Consider the following 20,551-nt stretch of genomic DNA (forward strand, 5'->3'; position numbering starts at 1 on the left):
CGGCAATAGCAGTGGGCAGAGGCGATGGCAACAACGACGCCAATAGTAGTGGGCAACAATAAGGGCAATGGCAATGGACGATGTCACCAACAATGGCAGTGAGCAGTGGCTAAATAGCCATGGCAACAATAACGATGGCTATGGGCGATGTCACAAACAATGGCAATGGCAATAGGCAAGCAACAACAGTTGTGGTTGAAATTGCTGGACAAATAGGTTATTTTAATTATTTTGTGCATATATATTTAATTTATTTTTTAAATATATATAATTAATTATTTTATGTAGTTAATTATTAATTTGTATCTTTAATTATTAATTATATACATATATATATATGATTATTTCTATAAAAAATAATTACAATCAAACATCAAAAGTTAGAAAAATATAACAATTTCTAAACAAAAAATTAAGTTAATCAAATACCTTCAATTAACATTTTCCCCATAATTTAATTCTAAGCAATTCAATTGCCTAGAAAATATATTCTTTCCACTTAAATTCCATGCTTGAAATCAAAATGCACCCTAATTTCTTTGCAGAAAAGAAATGCCATGCCAAGTAACAGTTTCAGATTTCCCATGCAGTTCACTTAACAACAGATATTGGCAGATGATTCATTCTCCCAAGGCAACCTAACCTACAGAGGAGAGCAGCACTCCACCAGGCTCTTTGTGAAGCCAACGTACTGGGGTTGAAAAATTGCTGCCATGTAGCTCCATACAGGTAACATAGGATCGTCCAAAATAAGTCTTTACAAACCACTGTCACTATACATACAACATAAAGTTTGAGCTGTCGGCACATCAGAATGATCCCAACAAACATCTTTAACACTTCTTATGGAAGCTTCCTCTCATCTGCTTCCATCGAAGTTGGGCCTTCCCATCTGAAACCAGAACAAATCTTTGGCGTTGGTACATGAGACCTAAACAATTCAAGAATGTTCATGAATATGTATAGGAGATCCTATTTACCATAAAAATGAAATAACAAGTTCATGCAAATAGTCTCTAGGTTATATCTTTTAACATGTTGCCCCTTGGTTAGTACACTTGTAAAATGTCCAAACAGAAGCAAGAATGAGACTTTTACATCGGATATCATAGACAAAACACCACCAATGACTTCATTATTGCAAAATTCTCATACTGGACAACAATTGGGCTACTAAATATTATCGGTCCATGACATTGACTAAAGAGAGCTGTTCAATATGGGAAAAGTCTCAAAGTTATACATAGAAAACAAAAACCTATTCCATTAGCTATACAAAAGTATAGTAGCAACAAAATCAAATTGGAGGGACAAGGACACTTGGTCATGTGTTTAACTATTTTAAGGCATTGTAACCTTGCCTACCTATGTAGAGCCCCAAGTTGTGTTGGGCAACAACAAATTGGTATGTAGTTTCAAATTGGAGGCAAGGATCAAAAAAGCTTCACAGCCGAATAGGACCCAAAACTAGAGGCTGATCAACAATGCAGAGAGGAGAGAGAACAATCAGAGTCAAGAGGCAGTCGATCCAAGGTAGAGGGTAAGGAAAAAGGTTGATTAAGAAACTTGAGTACAACAAAAGAATGTACTAGAATCTATTAGAACTCTAGCACCAAAAGAGGAGATAGGCATAATACATTGCATCTCAATCAATGATGCAACATTACACCCTTGAAGAGGCTACCTGGCAGTGAGAAGAAATATAAGAGAAGTGCCCCCTAGCTTTTTAGATAGCTTGAATCAAGTTTCAAGAATGAAATTTTATGTAAGATTGGGAAGAAATTACAACTCCCAAAAATCAAGTTTATAGAGAGTTCCCAAACAGAGGCAACCCATCAGGTGAACATTAAAGGAGTTGAATGTCGGGGGAGTGAGAAGGTGGGGAGAACAGTGGTGGTGGTGGTCGCAGCCTACTGGGTGTCTATAAATACCTGATTGATAGAGATCTTTAAAGCATCAAGCAACAATGAGATATTGGGGGCAGGGGAATTGAGAGATTTGGGAAGAGAAGAAAGGTTAACAATGGGGAGGAAGTTGTAACTTGTGCAAAATTAGTCATGTGAGAAGAGATTTGACAGTGGAAAGAAACTAACAATGCATGGAAGAAGAACAAGAAAATTGAAAAAGAGAAGAACGAAGCACTCACCAGACCAAACAACAAACCTAGTTGTGCACACATCTCCTTCACTCGGTTCTTCCATTTTCCTGACTTGGCTAAAAACTAGGAAGCTTCACCAACAACCACAATGGTCAGTGACCTCCTTAGGCCTTTTTGCAACTATTGTAAGGGAGTATAGAGCCAACCAAACCCTTTGGTGTGGCCATGGCTGACAAATTAAAGGCCACTGGCCCCTAGTGGTTGGGCTTTGGCCCTATGAGCTTTACTTCGTGAAGAATGGAGTGGGCCCTTGTCCCCAAATTAGGGTCGACGCAACCGTGACCCAATTGGGGTTAAATTGGATCTACCCAGACCTGTGAGAGGGAGGGAAGGAGGGAGAGAGAGAGAGTACTTATTTGCACTTAAGCCTCCAAGTTCAAGATATCATTTTGTAACCCCCCAAAGTTTTTAGAAATAACAAAAAACTCCCCAGGTTTGAAATATTACAGAAAGGTACCCCATGTTTTCCAAAGAGGCTCTTAAATTTGTGAAAATGATGGAATGGACCATAGGCTACCTTTAGGCTAGATTTTTACAAAAATTAGAGTTACATTAAAAGAGAATTATTCTGATTATTAATGTTAAGAACCTATTATGGATTATATTGTTGGGATTATAATGCATATGGACCAGGTGAGTTGTTATTTCTATGTACATGTTTTGAAAATGACCCTCATGCTTGATTGGGAAATGTTTTGACATGAATATTGTATTCTCAATTTTTATTTGATATTATATGGCATCTTGAAATGCAAAAGTAAACCAGGAACATCGGCTCAAAATTGATGATATGTTGAAAATTAAGAAAAACATACTTTATGGTGATAGTATGTAATTATGTGATATGATGGGGAGACCATTGTGGGAAGTTCAAGGGACAGTTTGGGTGCCATTTGTGACCCGATGATGATCCTGGCAGTTAGAAGTTGACTACTTACATTATATGGCACAAAAGCAATTCTAGTTTCTCAACAATTATGGAAAAAACAGGCGCCCTCCAAGTAACTCCACCAAGTACTTGTGGATATGGTGGACCCAAAAGTACGATATAGATCAATGGGCTACACAGAAAAGCCCATTTAGATTATTATATTATTGATGATAGACTATTGATTAATGTGATTAATGATTCCCTATATTATTGATGTTTCACACATTGAAATGGGTATTCTTTACACCATTATTGCTACAACATGTATCGTGAGCATATTATTTATTCATATTGATGTATTGGAATTTTCTTGATATGTTGACTGCTTTGGGTTTATTATAATGAATTCTTGGTGGGTTTCAGTTGAATCACATTGGACAGATTTCTAGGCTTCAAGTTCTCTAAGTCTCGGCTTGGAGTTCACAGCTGGTCATATTAACCATGTGAGAGAGGCAGTACAACACACATAACGTTCATAATAGACTCAAAAGCTTAAAGTGTATGTGTTCTTTGTATTTAAATAATATTTGTACGAGTCTGTTTCTGTTGAGACCCCCAAAAGTTCTATGTGAATGATTTATTATAAACTATCAGAGTGTAACTACAAATAAAAAACTATCTGGTCAAGGAGAACTTACATTAAGAAACAAAGTATCCACTGCTTGAAACCCCAGACATCTTTATCTCAATACATCCTGCCAGTGCAATCAGCAGAACCACAGTAGCAGCTCTTGACTTTAATATTGCCATTTGAATCACAAATCTGGTCAACTGAATAATTATAGTGATAAGTCAGCTCCTGTAAAGGAGGAATATTCTCTGCAGCAAAGAGCATTATGTGAGGCATTCTTTTATCCTCATGATCATACAGGACATTTTGAGCATAAAGGTTAGGAGAACAACTATGGTTGATGAACCTCCCCACATTTCCAAATTGTGCTGCATCAATGGTGAACCCACCATCCTCAATAACTTCCCTAGGATTCGGTTGTGCATCAGGCTTGAGACTAGAAACTCCATCCATGTGAAAACAATCGGTGTAATTTTGGCCAATATCAAATAGATATTCATCATTGTGTCTTTGTTCAGCTTCTTTGTCTTCAAGAAGCTCCCCAATATACTCGCATATAAAACTTCCTGAAGGAATAGAAGTTAGGGATCTAACACCCCAGCCCCTTGACTCTGTTTTGAAGATCTCAAGCTGAATTTTGATACCATGCTGACTAACTCTATTATAGCAAGAAGGAGGGCATTTGCAAGATGGACCACACTCATAGACCAGAGGCTTTGCTTCAACAATGGCACCATTGTGGTTGTATGGAATCTCTCCTCCATTTTTTACTACACATGAGCATTTTTTAGAATCTGAGCATCCACCAATACAATCACAACCCTGAGGAGGAGTAGGGCAATACCAATCAGGGTATTTCATCTCCTTTACATAATTGAAATTGGGTGGCTTCTCACCATCTATTGGATTCACAGCACAAACAGGAAATAACTCTTTCCCTCCTGATATATCATCAACACAAAGACCTTTCCGTACTTTAAATTTAGCTGACTTTTTCACTTCTTTCCAAGCAAGTTCTGGTTGGCCTGGGACTCTCTTTAACTCAAATTTAAAAACCAGCTTACCATGTGATCCTACTTCATGCCAGTACCGCTCCACTTTATACAAGCCATCATATGTGTAGGTTGATGCTAACTTGGCTTTTGAATCTGAGTGAGAAGTTTTCATCTCTTTGAACCCACGAATTACCCGAACGGGATTCTTTACTGATATGCTATTTTTCAGAGCCAAGTTCCCTCTCTCAAGTTTCTGGTCTTGAGGTTCTTTATCCTTGGCTGTGACATTTCCACCTTGGCCAGAGTATATTAACACATCAGGGTTGTCCAATTCATCTGGATAACCACCTGAGGCAACAATACTTGTTGCAATGATCATTCCCTCATGTTTCATGTAATCAATACCAGCTTGATAGAGGCGATGAATGCCAACAAGAGCAAGCTCCACCCTGTACTGAAACTCATCACCTACTTCAACACCCGGCACTGATCCTATCATATGTTTTCCAGTGTTAACTTCTTTTCCTTTGGCCCTGATAATCTTTGCAGCTTCCATGTCTATCCTTTTGCTAAGTTGCCCTTGTTGCTTCACTTTTGCTTCTTCTACTTGCAAGAGCTTCCTACAAACAGCTTGGAAGAAGCGAAGCATCTGCCTCACTTTGTTACGTGCATTACCATTACTCAAACTTTGGGGACCATAAGGAGGCAGGCTTACTTCAAATTCAGGTAGACTTTGACATGCTGGAGAACTTTCATCTTGCTCTTTTATAGCAAAATCTTCCTCATCCTTGACAACCCCTTTACTTTCAGATTCAGCCTTTTTAGAAGAAGTTGACATCTTCTTCCTAGATGTCCCTCCCACTTGATCTGTTTCATAAGCCTTTTGCCCGCTGACACGTTTAGATTTCTCTCCCCCTGTGATGCACTTGACAGCATGTTTCTTCACCTCACTTCTAGCCAGTATGCTATTCGGGCTAGCATTAACAGCCCCTTTAGCCTGCCTCCATGGACAGTTTGGTGCAGCCATCAGACCTTGCACAATCACCACATCCACTTTAGGCTCCAAAGCAACAGAATTTCCCATAGGCTTTCGCTTAAGATTCTTACCACGTGAGTAACCCATAGCTTGCTTCCCCGCCTCCACTAGAACCCCACTAACATCCTCAGGATCCTTTCTAATTATTCTTTTTGACTTGGTACTCATTTCAGGTAAACTTCCTTCCATTTTATGTTTTTGGCTATTTCCATCCCCAAGATCCCCATCCAATTCTTCAACATCATTCCTCGTTATCTTTGGCACTGGACTGCCTTCCACATCAGCCCTCACTGTTTCCACCAATGGCCTGCCTTGCTTAGAAGCTTTTCGGGATTTCATATTTGGTTTGTTTAAATTTCCATTCAACTCCCTCCTTTGAGGATTTCCAGCTCGAATATTGCACTTTAATTCTTGAACATCAATAGTTTCTGCCACTCTCACTGAACTGCTTTCTTCTATGGTTCTCACTTTCTCCCTTAACAATACACTCCGCACAGTAGCCTTATCTGGAGGATCACATCCATTGGCTCCCAAGAGAATTCTCATGCGTTCTTCATCCGTTGGGCACGGAGCATTCCTTCCACAAAATGGAGGATAGTCACGATCAGCTGAAACTCTTCTCTTAGGAAATTTACTCTTCAGGGCAGTTTTTTCCAATGGTTTGGCATCAACAGTCTGACATTTTGGTAGGGAACATGCTTTTGCACCATCTACTGGAACTATCTCATCAACCATAGAACCGATCTCCAAACCAGTTTTGCTTTTCTCTCCACCTCCTTTGCTTACTTTATCTGGAACTTCCACTTCATGTAACTCCTTTGACAATTCTGGTCCTTTAACTTCTGAAGTGGTTGGCATTTGCAAGTCAGTTCCTGAAGGCTCCCCAATATTGGACAGTTCAACCCCGTTGCCTTTCCCAGCTGCATCCACCTCTTTTCCTGCCAAATCACCTGTTGAGTTGGGCAACCCCAACTTCCCCAAGCTTTGAGCCACATCATGCAATAATGGTCCTTTACCAATTTCAAAAGCTTTGAGACAATCACCTTCTGTAACCACCAGATTGTCATTATTACTAAGTGATGGTTTTGGCTCAGTATCCTTGGGTGTCAGATTTACACGTTGAACATCTCGTCCACATCCAGGTGGAAAATCGCGAACAGCAGAAACCTTCCGCTTCTTGTACTTATGTGTACCACCTGAAGAGATGCTGTAACCATTCTCCAAAAGCCTTTTGTTTGAACCCCCATCACATAGGCCACCACTTGACAAGGTCCCCATCCTTCTAAATACCAGCAAAGCACACCGAATTGATTATATGGCAAAGAAAGTAATGCATACAGAAATTAGTATTGAGAAACGTATGGATTATGCGTAAACATCCACGGTAAAGAGAAGATGAGATAAAATTCTTTGGATATACTTATGCACAAAAAATAAGACAAGAAGTGGATTAAAACAAATTAAACGGTCACAGGTTGAGAACTTGACTGGGCACACTGACAAAATGCACTAAAAGTAAGACAAGTGAAATAAAACAAATTAAATCCAAAAATACACCAAGTGAGAAACTTAGAATATATATTATCATCGATTCATCGCACATTCCAGTATACCTTGAAGAACCAAAACAATCAGAAAGACCATCAATCAACAGAAAAATGGGTATAATTGACACGGACAAAGTCAGGGAGGTCCGCGTCCGCTGAAAGAAACTTGAAGGAGCTGAAGTTGAGACTACAAAAAGAATATAGTGATGCAATAAGGAAAATTAGGTTTCGAAGTTGCTAACAACGAAAATGACCGCTGTACAAATAAACTGAAATGCTTTCTCAAAAACACTGTAAAACTACTAGATTAAACACCCTTTGACAATTAACAGAAACACTATCCTCAACAATTGACAAGATCAGATCGAGCGTTCGTTTGATTCAAAAGGAAATCAGTGGTGAGAATCTAGTACGAATCGTCCACAACAACAGCAAACAAGGAGAATCAAGCACAGTGAATTCGAAATTGGCCGTTTGGGCACCTAGAAAAACGAATAGCAAATCGGAAGAGAACTGAAATTAGAAAACGAGAAATGTGAAGAGACACAAACGAAGTGTGCAAAAAAAAAAAAATGAAGAGAAATGAGTGAGATTGACGGCAATAAACATTAGGGTTTGGAAACGTACCCGAGCGGAGAGAGAGATCAATAGGCTTGGCGGAGAACTCGGCGGTGATTTCCTTTCATCGAATCGAATATTTTCAGGGTTTCGTCATCGGAGTAAAACGGGGAAGGAGAAGAGGAAAATGCAGAGGAGGTCTGGATCCTACCCCATTAATATGTGTGTGTATATATAATATATATATATATATATATTATATGCGTGTGCGGGCGTGTGTGCACGTTTCTCGTTTCCGCCACCGTGGCGCCAAGATAGAAGTTGGCTTACGTTGATCGAGAGGCCTCACGGGAACCTCCTGTCCCCATGGTAACCATATAAATGATCATTAATGATTTTTACTTTTTAAATATTTACAATTATTTATTATTAATGTGGTCAAAACTTAGTTCTTTCTCGAATCATATTTATTGTAAAATATTATATTTATAGATAATTCTCATAAATAATTTCTGTAATTCACCTGTTACCAAAAAAATTCATAATAATTTTATTTAAAATTAATAATAACTTTACTCTACAATAGTAAACATATTTATTAATTTTAAATAAAATTATTGTGAATTTTGTGATACCATGTCAATTTGTGATTTGCTTGTGGGTATAGTATTTTTTATATTTATTTTAAAAAATTCATGTTTCAACCTTTCATATTTCTGTAAATTGTATTGATTGTTTTTTGTATTTTTAAAATTTTTATTGATTTTTTTAAAATTTTATAAATATAAATAACTTATCTTTATTGTTGGTTGTGAAGCTCCAAACGGCGTTGTTGCCTTTTAGCTGGTTGGATGGTCATGTGCAGCAACCGCATGCTGCCATTTGGCAACTACTGGATGGCAGCACGTGGCAACTATCAGCTGTCTTCGGTTGGCGCCAGATCTCGCCTTTCCTTACCTGATCATCTCCCTTGCTCGTCTGTCATTTCTGTTGAAATAATCAATCGTGCTTGCACAATTGAATCTCAGCCTTTCATCCATGCTTTATGAGCGTTCATCCGAGCCATTCATCATCGTTTTTAATCTCGCCCCTCGAGATATGAGCGGAACAGTGATTTGAGACGAAAGTGACAAAAAACAAAGGTGAAAGAGAAAGATTGAGAAGAGGCGAGTGCCTTCGTCTTCGGGGCTAGGGTTCTGGTTGTTTTCTCTGTTATTCATTCTCTATAAATGTTGTATAGCTTTGCTTAATTTATATGGTTCGATAGGGTTGCCTCTAATCTGTATTAAGTAATTATTTGGCGTTTTTGTTTTCTCGAACCATTATTTGTATCGAGGGTTTGTGAGGGCTTCTTGTAGGTGTAATTTTGGATTCATTCCATAGTGCAGTGAGCTCTTCTCTCTTGAGCTCAACGTGGACGTAGCCTCGTTTTGAGGTGAACCACGATAAAAACTCTCATGCATGTTTTCGTTTTCTTTTTCGTTCTCGTTTTTTAGTTCTGTGTATGAATGTTCTGCTTCCTATTTTATCTATCGAAAGTCTGAGATTGAAAATTGAATAACCCTAAGGTTTTTGTTATCGGTTCCCAACATTTATCTTATCGTTAATAAATAAATATTAATTTTTAAGAATTTTCAAAAATATCCCTCTTATTATTATTAAAAAAATAAAAAATAAAATTACTGGCCAATGATAACCTTTTGAAAAATTAGGTTCGATTAAATTCTCGAATCGTTCAAAACAAATGAAGAAGAAGACAACATGCTTCTAAAGAAATCCATTGATTTCTCCATATCTCAAAAATGATTTGTGTGACCAGATCTTGATAATGACTCTTGTAGGGAAAAAGAATAACAAAATAAAGTTAAATTAATCTAGAGAATCACAAACACTACTTTATAAAATTTTATCTATTAGAAAGTAAAATCATATTATTCCTTTTTATTATTTATTTCTTAAATAAAGAAAGAATAGCAATCTTTTATGAGTACATTTTTTATTTTTTTTCAATATTATTCAAGTAGCTTTATGCTTTTACGTTCATCGAGGGCTTGTAAGAATCTATATGATAAACTTTATAAATGGTTATTAATGATGTTTTGTTTTTTAAAATTGTTAAAAGGAGAATTCTAATTGTTATTTTAGAAATAATGATTAAAGTGTCGATAATGTATAAAATTGACTATCAATGTATTTACAAAGAAAATATGTTAGGTGGCTGAAAAACTTGTATCTTGAGACAACTAGACTAATCTTTTACAAAAAGGTAGGGTGAGATTGCTTTGAGGTTGATTGAGGAATTAACCCTCATGTCTAATTCAAATGAAGATTAATAGTAAGAGGGCAAAAAAAGAGCTCGAGTTTGTAATTAAGAATAGTTATCCTATACAAGAGATCATACTTTTTGTTGTTTAACTACGACAATGAATTTAGATATGGGAGATTGTTTAAGAATGGCACAAGGGTGGCTTATCCGGATGATAGGTGACTCTCTGGAGCGATGGATGACTCTCCCAAGTTGAAATGACACTGATGGATGACCCCTTAGAGCAATGGATAATTTGTTTGGAAAGAAAATCAATTAAGGGTGTGGGTGAGAATCCCTGCGCAAACCCTTTAATGCCTAAGTTAACCTCTCAAAAGTATGGAATACTTGAATGTTAGAAAGAAATGTGAATGGGAGAGATGTCATACCTCAATAGGGGAGGACCCCCTATTTATAGTAATGGAAAAGGCCAACAAATGTCAGGTGGTCTGCTATTCTTGGCGAATAACTCGGGGGTAGTTTTGATTGAGTCTCACAAAGGTGAGGGGTCACGGTGCGTGGGCACGCAAGTAAGGGAGTGGACGCGCAAACGTGGGCATGAGCATGGCGAACCCTCGAGTGAGGGTCATTCGAGGGTGTTAAGGCGTGGGTGCAAATGTGTGGAGGCATGTGTGCACACTCAGGCTCAGTACCCTCGAGTGACCCTCAATTAGGGGTGTGGTTGTGTCCACATGACAGGCTATGCACGCGAAGGCGCCTTGCAACCTCATGGCAAGGCTATGCAAGGGGGTTCCTCGCTTGGCGATCGCAAGACCTTGGGTGCAAAAGTCTTGGAAAAACTTGAGAATAATGAAGCATTTAATGGTTATGGTAACATGCACAACTTTTTAAAAGATAGTTTGTAACAAAAAAGTGTGTCAATTAATTGTTAAGGCAATGTGTTCTTCTTTTTCTTATGTCCATACCTTGATTGGACTTTAGTTGGAGTATGCATCCATAAATCTCATGAGTTTGTTTTCGGTTGTCGCATCAACTAGGTGATCAACCTTCTTTAAAGGGAAGAAATCTTTAAGAGAGGTTTTTTTTTTTTAAGTCGGTAAAGTAAACACACATATGTCAATCTCAATTATATATTTTTAGCCATAACAACATTGAAAACCCATCTATTTTAAAGTAAACACAAAAAATGGTGGCTTCCACTCAAAAATGATTTTTTACCTCTATTTTAAATGATGATAGATTAAGGCTTTTCACTAAACTAAAAAAGGAAATTTTGAAAAAAATTGAAATCTTACCCCAAGATATGAAGTGGTGCCCAAGTATGTTGGGTATAAATAGAGGTCATAAGGGTGATCTTCCAACCCTTAGAAGAAGAGAGATCCAAGTGTGAGAGAAAGAGGACAAGTCATAAATGTGGTCTTCCAACCAAGAGAAGAAGAGAGATCCAAGCGTGAGACAGAAAAAGAGATAGAGCATAAGAAGGAAAAACAATCTTTCGTCATGCCAAGGTGACCAAAGAGAGGTTAGAAAGCTAGGAAAAGCAAATAAGCTTTTCTCTAAAGAGAGCCCAATGTGAGGTTTTTCCACCCGCAAAACTCCTATTTCATGATTTTTCGTGTTGCATGAGAAAACAATTTTAAAAATATACTCTATTTGGCTTTTCATCTACATCAATGATCATGTATAACCATGATATTTTATCCTAAACCACTTAGGCTCGATGGCATGGTTGAAGACCTTCCAACAGGCGTTTGGGGCACCGATTAAGAAAGCTCTTGGAATCATGCTGACATTTTCACAAGTGGCATCACAAAGTAGAAACTAACATTTTCTTTCATGCACACATTTTATATAAATGTTTTAATTTTTGAGAATTCCTCACTTAGAAGTTTCATCTTTTAACTTAGCTTTAGCCTGTGGAATATCCAAATGTTTCAAGTGAGGCAAGTGATTCAAAGGGAAATAAAGTTCTTCAAGCTTAGTTTTGAAGTTTCATTATTTTTTGTGACATGCCATGTTTTGTAGATGTTATACGTGTTTTTATGTGATGAACTAAAAGCATATATAGGTTTTATTTTAGTGAAATCAAAATATATCAAGCATACTAAACTCATTATATGACCTGAGTTTTCATTTAAGGCATGACATTTCATTTTAAGAAAAATAAATGACTTTTATGTTTGTATTTTGGGGTGTAGTGACTTAGCAATTTATCCTAAAAGTTTCTAAATATTTTTGGTTAGGATGCTAAAAAAATCTCTTTTTTTCTTTTATATTTGGTAGTTCAAAAAGAATAAAAAAAATTTACTCCTTAATATGAGTTACGAAATAAATTAAATTCAATCCCTGAAAATGCGTGTGTGTACAAAGACCCTGCCTTAATAAACTAAACTAAGCATAAACATAAGAGTTAGAAAAGGTCACTAGAGGTAAATCTACCTAAGCATCGCTTAATAGAATAATTTTAGTGAATTTGGGATAAATTTGTTAAAAATATTAACCAAACGCAATTTAAGAGATGTGTGAATTAAGCTTAACAAAATTTTGCAAATTAAAGTATATAACATAAAAGAATGAGAATAAAGAAAGAAGACGAAGATAGCACCAACATTTATAGTAGTTCGACAACTTGACTATATCCATTACCACTCTTCACTAAAGATTTTGCAAATCCACTGTATGAGTGTTTTTCAAGTAGTCAAGTACTATCCTCTACACCTTGTGCCTTTTTACAAGCTCAAGCACAAAGTTACTTTGTGCTTTTTCAAAGACTCAAGCACAAACCTTACAAATGCTTTTCAAATAGCTGAAGCAAAAACCCACACACTCACTTTTACAATCTAAGGAAGAAGACTTGTGAGATACACTCATAATAAAAATATCCTCTCAAAAAAGAACAAAGCTTTGTTTTCTAGGTAGTAAGGGTTGAAAAAACTGTAGAAGAAGAATGAACGTGAAGTTATTGTTCTTTCAGATTGTTTGGCTCAAGCTCTCCTGCACCTTCTTCTTCTTCGTGTCCTTGTATAGACCCAATGATCAAATAGTCAATTGCCTTTCTAACTGTTATAAATAGCAACAATTGTCAAGTCCATATATACTAGCTACAAATAACCCTAACTTGTTCTTTGACTTATAATTAACAAGCTGAATACTGTAAAAGATAGTCTTCTACAATAATCATAGAAAAGCTAGATATGCATTAGGAAATGTATCAAACTAAAATGATTCCATTCCAACAGCTTGAAATTTAAATTTTTGGATGCGAGATGTCAAATACTCAAGAGTATCATAAGTATGGTAGTCAAATATCGAGTAAAGCATTATTTCATATTTTAGGGGGTAAACGTACTCTAAGTATTTTTTGTTGTTGCTTAGTACCTTTCCTATGCTGCAATGCAATATTCAAATATTATTTTTTTGTACCCGGGTATTTTTATATTGCATAAAAATTGCTGAGTTTCTCAATAAAATACTCAAGTATTAGTTTGTACTATACTCAAATATTTTTTACTACATTAGGAATGCTCTCGGTTTCTAAAGAAATACTCGAGTACTACTTTACTGTACTCAAATATTTTAGACTGCATCAAAAAGGTTTTCAATTTCTAAAGGAAATATTCAAGTATTGTTATGGATATTTTTCGCACTACTTTTTATGGGTTGGGCTCGACCCAGCAGGCCAGCCCGATCATCTAAAGCTCAGTAGGCTTCAAACTGAGTTCGTTGGAGCAAGCTCACACATCGCTGAAACTCGAGCTCAAATCGCAAGATCAAGTGGCCTTTAAATGAGCCCCCAAAGATACTCTTAGCGAGCTCCCAGCAATATTGCGCGGCGCTTCCAACTCGCTAGCTTAATTGATCAGCTCACGAAACAAGAAGGCCGCAAAGTAACTAAAGAATAGTTATGGCTAAGGCTTATTCTAGTTAGGCCATCCAACCCTAACCTGACCCTATCCTCTCGGCCCATTTTCTTGGCCCATGACGGTCCCATCATGGCCCTATACCCGCCTGCAATATCATCATTGCAGCCACTTCTGAATTTTCGCACGCCTACCTCAGATATCATCCTCATTAATGGCAATTCTCATCCTCATTAATATCCCCATTAATGGGGCTCACATCGGCGCCATGTCATCATCCGAGCGCCCACGCCAGCGCGAGATATTCATTCCCATCACCTGCATGCATACGACATACCCAGGAGGACATTCCCTCTTCTTATATATCTGTCAGCTCTCTTCAGAGCCAAGGGTATGTTTTTCTTGCTAGTCTACTACTACATAGTTGCTCCTGACTCTCACACTTACTAGAGTATCGGAGTGCTTGCAGGTATTGGCGACCAGAACACTCATCACAACCACGTCAAATTTTCCTGTTGTGCTTATTTTCCTTCTCAGTTGTGTTCACTTCATCAGTGCGGACTAACGAATCACGGTCGACCAATTTTCAACGTCGACAAGTATAATTTTTTTGCCGAGGGCCTTTATATGACAAGGTTTTTTTAAGAAAAAAAATTCAAGGGTTTTTGAAAAAAAAAATCCCTAAATTATGATATGGAAACACACTATTAAAAAAAAAAAAAGGCATTTTAGTTGTTCCTTTTTAGGGTTTAATTTTCATAGAACTGCTTTTTGAACTACTCCACCATTTGCTTAGATTTGGAAATATTAGCCTCAATGATGGTGTCAAACCAATCCATTCCATGCAAAGTTTGAGAGAAATTCCTACAGAACATGGCATCAGTTGCGTACCTAGATTGCATAACAATATTACAATACCAACGAATATATTCTTCGTTTATTTTGTCCTATCAAATATTCTAAATGGGGGATAGTTAAATTTAACAAACATTAGCTCATCAATAATATCGATGATCAATAGGATCAGCACCAATCGCACATTCAGGCAAAGCAACTTTTTGCGATGCCTCTTGTTGGCCTCATGAAAAGTTACCTTAAGTTGATTTTCAGATATTCCAATGTTTCTTCTTCTTTATGACACTTTTTACATTTCTCTTTTAGTACAAAATCACATTCAAATCTAGAGCCCTACCGTAAGATCCCGAAAATTGAGAAATAAATAATAATTATTAATTTTAGTATTTAAAATCATTATGAAATATTTAAAAAATTAAAAACAAATTTTGTATATGTTATTTTGAGAAAATGGGTAAATAAGATAATTAATTAATTTAATTGGGAGCATTTATGAAAATAGTAAAATAAATTAATTTAGTGAAATTTCTGAAAGTTCGGGGTGATAGTGGAATAAGTGGAAATGAAAGTTTGGGCGCATGTGCAATTAAAGGAAATTGGGGGTGCTAAAATATGAACAGCAAAAGTGGCCACAATTCACCTTAAATTTAATGGAAGACATATATATGTTAAAGGATGCGTGTGGCGCGAGCGGTCGCGCGCAAGGGTTGCCAAGCAAGGGACACGGGATCGAATCCGCAAGTATGCACGCTAAGATGTGGCTTTTTCCATTTTATTCGGCCAAGGGGGCGCCGAAACGACGTCGTTTCGGCCCAAGGCAGTGGCAGTTTGCGCGGCTGCTGGTTGAACCACATGGCCGCATTCTGGCCACCCTTTTTGCACCATTTTTAAGCTTATTTCGGGCATTTTTGAAGTAGCAAACAGAAGGGAAAAATTGAAGAAGAAAGAAATGGCGTGCAGAGACTAAATGAAGAAGAAATTATGCAGAAATTGAAGAAAATATTCAGTGTAGTCGCGGTTTAAATATTCAGGTAAGTTAAGTAATATGTATTAATCATTCTATACGGTTAGAATTTCATTTTGGGTCCAATTTTAATAATTTTGGGAGTTTATGCGAATTTGCAGCGTGTATTAATTTGGTGGCGTTCAAGCATAAAAACGCTGTAAACGGCTAAATAGAGGCAAGCTCTCTTCTACCTTTGCGATTTCCTTTTATTTTATGAACCTCTCGTTTTTCCTTAATTTGTTTTAGTTTTGCGTATTAATTATACGAATTAAGGATTTATTAGCATAAATTAATTTAAGATAAATATGAGACTCGTTGAGGTTTTATTTGCGGTGTACCTATGTGGGTAAAAATTATTATAAGCATTATATGTTTAAGAATTTTATACGATTAAATTATTTATATTACACGATTAGATTGACTTAATATAAGTTATGATTTTATTAATTGTTAGAAAACATTTTACTTCACAGCGGGAGTGCAAGAAACAGCTGTGTAAAGGCAAGTTCTTAACCCTCTCCTCGTGTTCTTTAATTCCCGTGAAAGACTCCGTGGTTTCTCGTATTTTATACCCTCTCTTACTCTAATTCGGCTTCTAGCATTATTTATTGAGTTATTATCCATTAGGTATCATTTAAATTAAATCTGGGACTTCTAGAATTTTATTTGTTGTGTGCCTACGGGAATTTGTACCGCTCCTATTCCTTTCGGAATGATGCTGAATCCAGTTTGGGGACTAGGTTATTAGAGGTACGGGCTTATTTATGGATTTCTCGGGTTTATTTATGGTTTGGTTAAAGCTATCGAGTAGTGGGGCAGGGGTCGGCTGTTTAGTGACGTTGGAGTAGACTACTGTACGGCTTTGATGTGGATCGTCGGGTGGACACTCCTAGTCACTGACCGTTGACTAGTGCCGAACACTACTAACTAGCTCTGTCATTATATGATTTACTGCATGATTTGATATGTTGTATTGTTGTTCATGGTTTGATATGCACATGGGTACGAGATGCATATTGGGCTATTCATTTATTGAGTATGCTTGGACACGGATATTCTAGCGTGGTTAGTTTGCATCTGGCACGGGCATATGCATCGCGCGTGATTTACTATGTGGGCGGAGCATGGCCTGATGCCTGGATGTATGGACGCTAGTGTATCACGTTGATGCTCGCTATGCCATTGCATTTTTATGTGCATTGCATAGTTACCGATAGTTCACAGATCTCGGACAGGAGGACCATTCCGATGGAGCCTAGGGCTCGGTTATTCTACAACTCGGGTGTCGGGAGGACCGACACGAGCATTCGGGTGAGGGGAGCATCGACCCGGGACAGCGCGCACAGGTTTGTTAGAGGTATATGTTGCCTTTTAGGGCAGCAGCAGGTTTGTATGTGATTTGGGTGTTGATTAGTAGTTAATTTTGTAAAAAATTTGTTATAATTATACCCTTCTTTTGATCTTAAAAATAGCTTAAATTAGATATTCATATATATTTTATGGTTATATGCAAGTTTAAATTGAAAGATGAATGAAATGAAGTTCTAAAAAGTAAATAATAATAATATATAAAATTATATATAATACATATACATCATTATATGCATGCATGTAATATATATATATAATATAATCTAATATATATATGTGCCATGTGTAATACATATATAATATATAATTTATTAATAATATTAAATTATTTTTTTTTAGGCATGAAGAATTCAAGCCCATGAAGACTTCAAGTCCATGAAGAATTCAAGTCCATGAAGAATTCAAGCCCATGAAGAAATCAAACCCATGAAAAATTAAGGCCCAATTTGAACAACCCATGGAAGATATTATTTGAAGAAAGCCCAAGGATTATTTTTAATCCTAATGAAGATTAAAAAACCAATTTATAGAAATCTATTTTTATTTTTTATGTGAGAGCTTTATTAGGTGTGTTTTTTAGCTAAAATCTATTTAACTATTAGGTGGATATTATAACTAAAATCCATTTAACTTTATGAGTGCTTTATTAGGTATGTATTTTAGCTAAAATCCATTTAGTATTTGGTGTGTATTATAGCTAAAATCCATTTAACTTTAAGTATGTGAGTGCCCATTAGATATAATTATGTCTAATTGAATAATTGAAATTATGTGGTTTGTATTGCATCTTGTGGCCTATAAATAGCTCACTTGATTGCATTTGTAAGTGTGATTATTATTCTTAAATCAAAGTTTAGTTATTTCCTTAGAATTCTCTCTTTGAGAATTGCTTTTGTTCTCTCTCATTTTCTTTAGTTTTTTTTTCTTGTGATCTTATTTCTTCATTTCTTCTTTTAAATTCTTATGTCATTCATTATTACTTTATTATTCACCGCCTAATTGGCCAGTTAATTTATGCCTTTAAATTTCTGCAATTTTAATTCTTGTCATTTAGTTATTCACCACCTAAATGGCCGATTAATTTATGCCTTTAAATTTCTACAATTTTAATTCCTGTCATTTAAATGTTCACCGCCTAAATGGCCGGTTAGTTTTTGCTATTTTAATTCCTGTCATTAAAATTCTATTATTTAAATTATGTCATTTAAATTCCTGTCAATTAATTAATGGAAATGAGTAGCTAAATCTAATCTTGGGTTAAGGCAATGACAGTGTCCAACGCCAATGATTCCCAAAGAAAGCTGCGCTTTAAATGAGTAACATTAATTTAAATTTCAATATGAGTCTGTATTAATTATTGAAAAATCACTAGGTTTGAATTGGAGCGTAAGCCTACCTTAGAGCTTTCATGCCATGTATGAGAGTTACTAGAACTGGAAACGCTATCATACCCAAACCCGGATGATTAATTTAGTTGTTTTGTGTATTAATTGCAATTGGACTTATGGTAGTTGCTTAAATTAGAATCTCGCATATCATGTATGGGGATTGCTTAAACAAGAACTATTATCATCTCTAATTGCATTTAATAACAAACCCTCATATTTGAAATTAAATTAATGTTGCTAATCTTTTATGCTAAAATTTGGGAATCAACGGGTTGGCACTGAAATTGTCTTAACTCAAGTACTATCCAATTTTATATTCTCACTTAAAGTATTTATTTCAATTACTGCCTTAATTTATTTCTTAGTATCTGTTGTTTAAAAAATCATAAAAAAACCTTGTTGCCAATTTGTCCAAATGCTTGTGTGCTTGTGTGACATTCTTTTTATTTTGCCATAAATAAATCTCTCAGTGGACGATCTGGACTCATTCAGAAAATATAAATTTAAGTTTGGACTACAACTGCACTCGTACACTGACGAGTATAAACCTCTCACCTAAATAAAGAAAAAAATATAAAATTTTTATTGTGTTTTGTTTTGTGTTTTAATTGCAGGGTGGGAGTGCATCCAAATTTTGGCGCCGTTGCCGGGGAGATTGAGGCAAAAACAAAAAGAAAAAATATATATAAGAAGAGGCATCTCCTGATAAATTCGGTAAGTCTGTTTCTTTTTACTTTATTTTTATTTGTGCATAGTGTATGATACTTAGGTCAGGTAAAACTATAGAATATCAATCACTCATGTCTCAACACAATGAGAACATGCCACTTGCACACAACATGTCTGCACATGGTAGTGACCACGGTGACCCTGATCCCATTGATCAGGGTATGATCAGACCCCTTAGGGAGTATCTTCATCCTCCTAGGCAGACAACCCCCTCATGCATTATTCTTCCCATCAACCATCATAGGTTTAACTTCAAACCTGGCACAATCCAATTGTTGCCAACTTTTCATGGCATGGATTCTGAAAATCCATATACTCATATGAAAGAATTTGAGGAAGTATGTAGCACTTGCATGGACCATACAGCAAATGAGGATGTCATAAGATTAAAACTCTTTCCATTCTCACTGAAAGATAATGTAAAAATATGGTTAAGCACTCTCTCACCTAGATCTATAGGAACTTGGAGAGAAATGCAAACAACTTTCTTAAAAAAATACTTCCCTGCCAACAGAACTACTACTCTTCAAAGACAAATCATGAACTTTGCCTGTAAATCAAATGAGAATTTTGTTCAAGCGTGGGAAAGGTTTAAAGACCTTCTTCACACTTGTCCGCATCATGCCTTTGAGCAATGGAGAGTGGTCAGTTTCTTTCATGATTCACTCACTCCCCAATTGAAAATGCTAGTTTCTACAATGTGCAATGGAGAATTCTATGAGAAGACTCCAGAAGAAGCTTTCCACTTCTTTGACACATTGGCTGAGAATACAAGAAACTGGGAAGTTGGTTCAACATCTGCTCTTGATTCAAGAGAAAATCCACAACCTAGAGGGAGATACAAACTGAGTGAGAGTGACGATTTAAATGCAAGACTAACTGCTTTAACAAAGAAAGTTGAAAACATGCAACCCAAAAAGGTGCAATCTGTTAATCAAGTGGAAGTAAAATGTGTTGTGTGTGATGCAACAGATCATTCAACTGAAGAATGTCCTACCCTACCTGCTTTCAAGGAGGTATTGTATGGGCAGACTAATAACAATCATTCACACAACTTTGAGGGGAGACAAAATCAAAATCAGAATGGAGCCTATTATGGGAATAATCAGAACTACAATTCATACCATCCCAATAATAGAAATCACCCCAATTTTTCTTAGAGAAATGATTCTAGAAATCATTCTCAACCTCCCTTCCCTACACAACAACACACCTTCCAACAAAATCAAGGTTCTTCATCCAATACTTACCAACCTCCTCATAGAAGATCTTTGGAAGAT

At 36.4% G+C, this 20,551-nt stretch overlaps 1 protein-coding gene across 1 annotated transcript; it reads right to left on the reverse strand.

The window, feature by feature from the left end:
• Positions 1-512: 512 nt before the first annotated feature.
• LOC127786707 (histone-lysine N-methyltransferase, H3 lysine-9 specific SUVH4-like) lies at positions 513-7,448 on the reverse strand. Its single transcript, XM_052314316.1, has 3 exons — positions 7,305-7,448; positions 3,728-6,970; positions 513-892 (listed from the first exon to the last, which is right to left on the reverse strand). The coding sequence occupies exon 2, from the start codon at positions 6,967-6,969 to the stop codon at positions 3,775-3,777; it is 3,195 nt and encodes a 1,064-aa protein (XP_052170276.1). The 5' UTR covers position 6,970; positions 7,305-7,448; the 3' UTR covers positions 513-892; positions 3,728-3,774.
• Positions 7,449-20,551: the final 13,103 nt, after the last annotated feature.

This window comes from Diospyros lotus, chromosome 12 (genome assembly GCF_014633365.1).
Source record: "Diospyros lotus cultivar Yz01 chromosome 12, ASM1463336v1, whole genome shotgun sequence".
NCBI lineage: Eukaryota > Viridiplantae > Streptophyta > Magnoliopsida > Ericales > Ebenaceae > Diospyros > Diospyros lotus.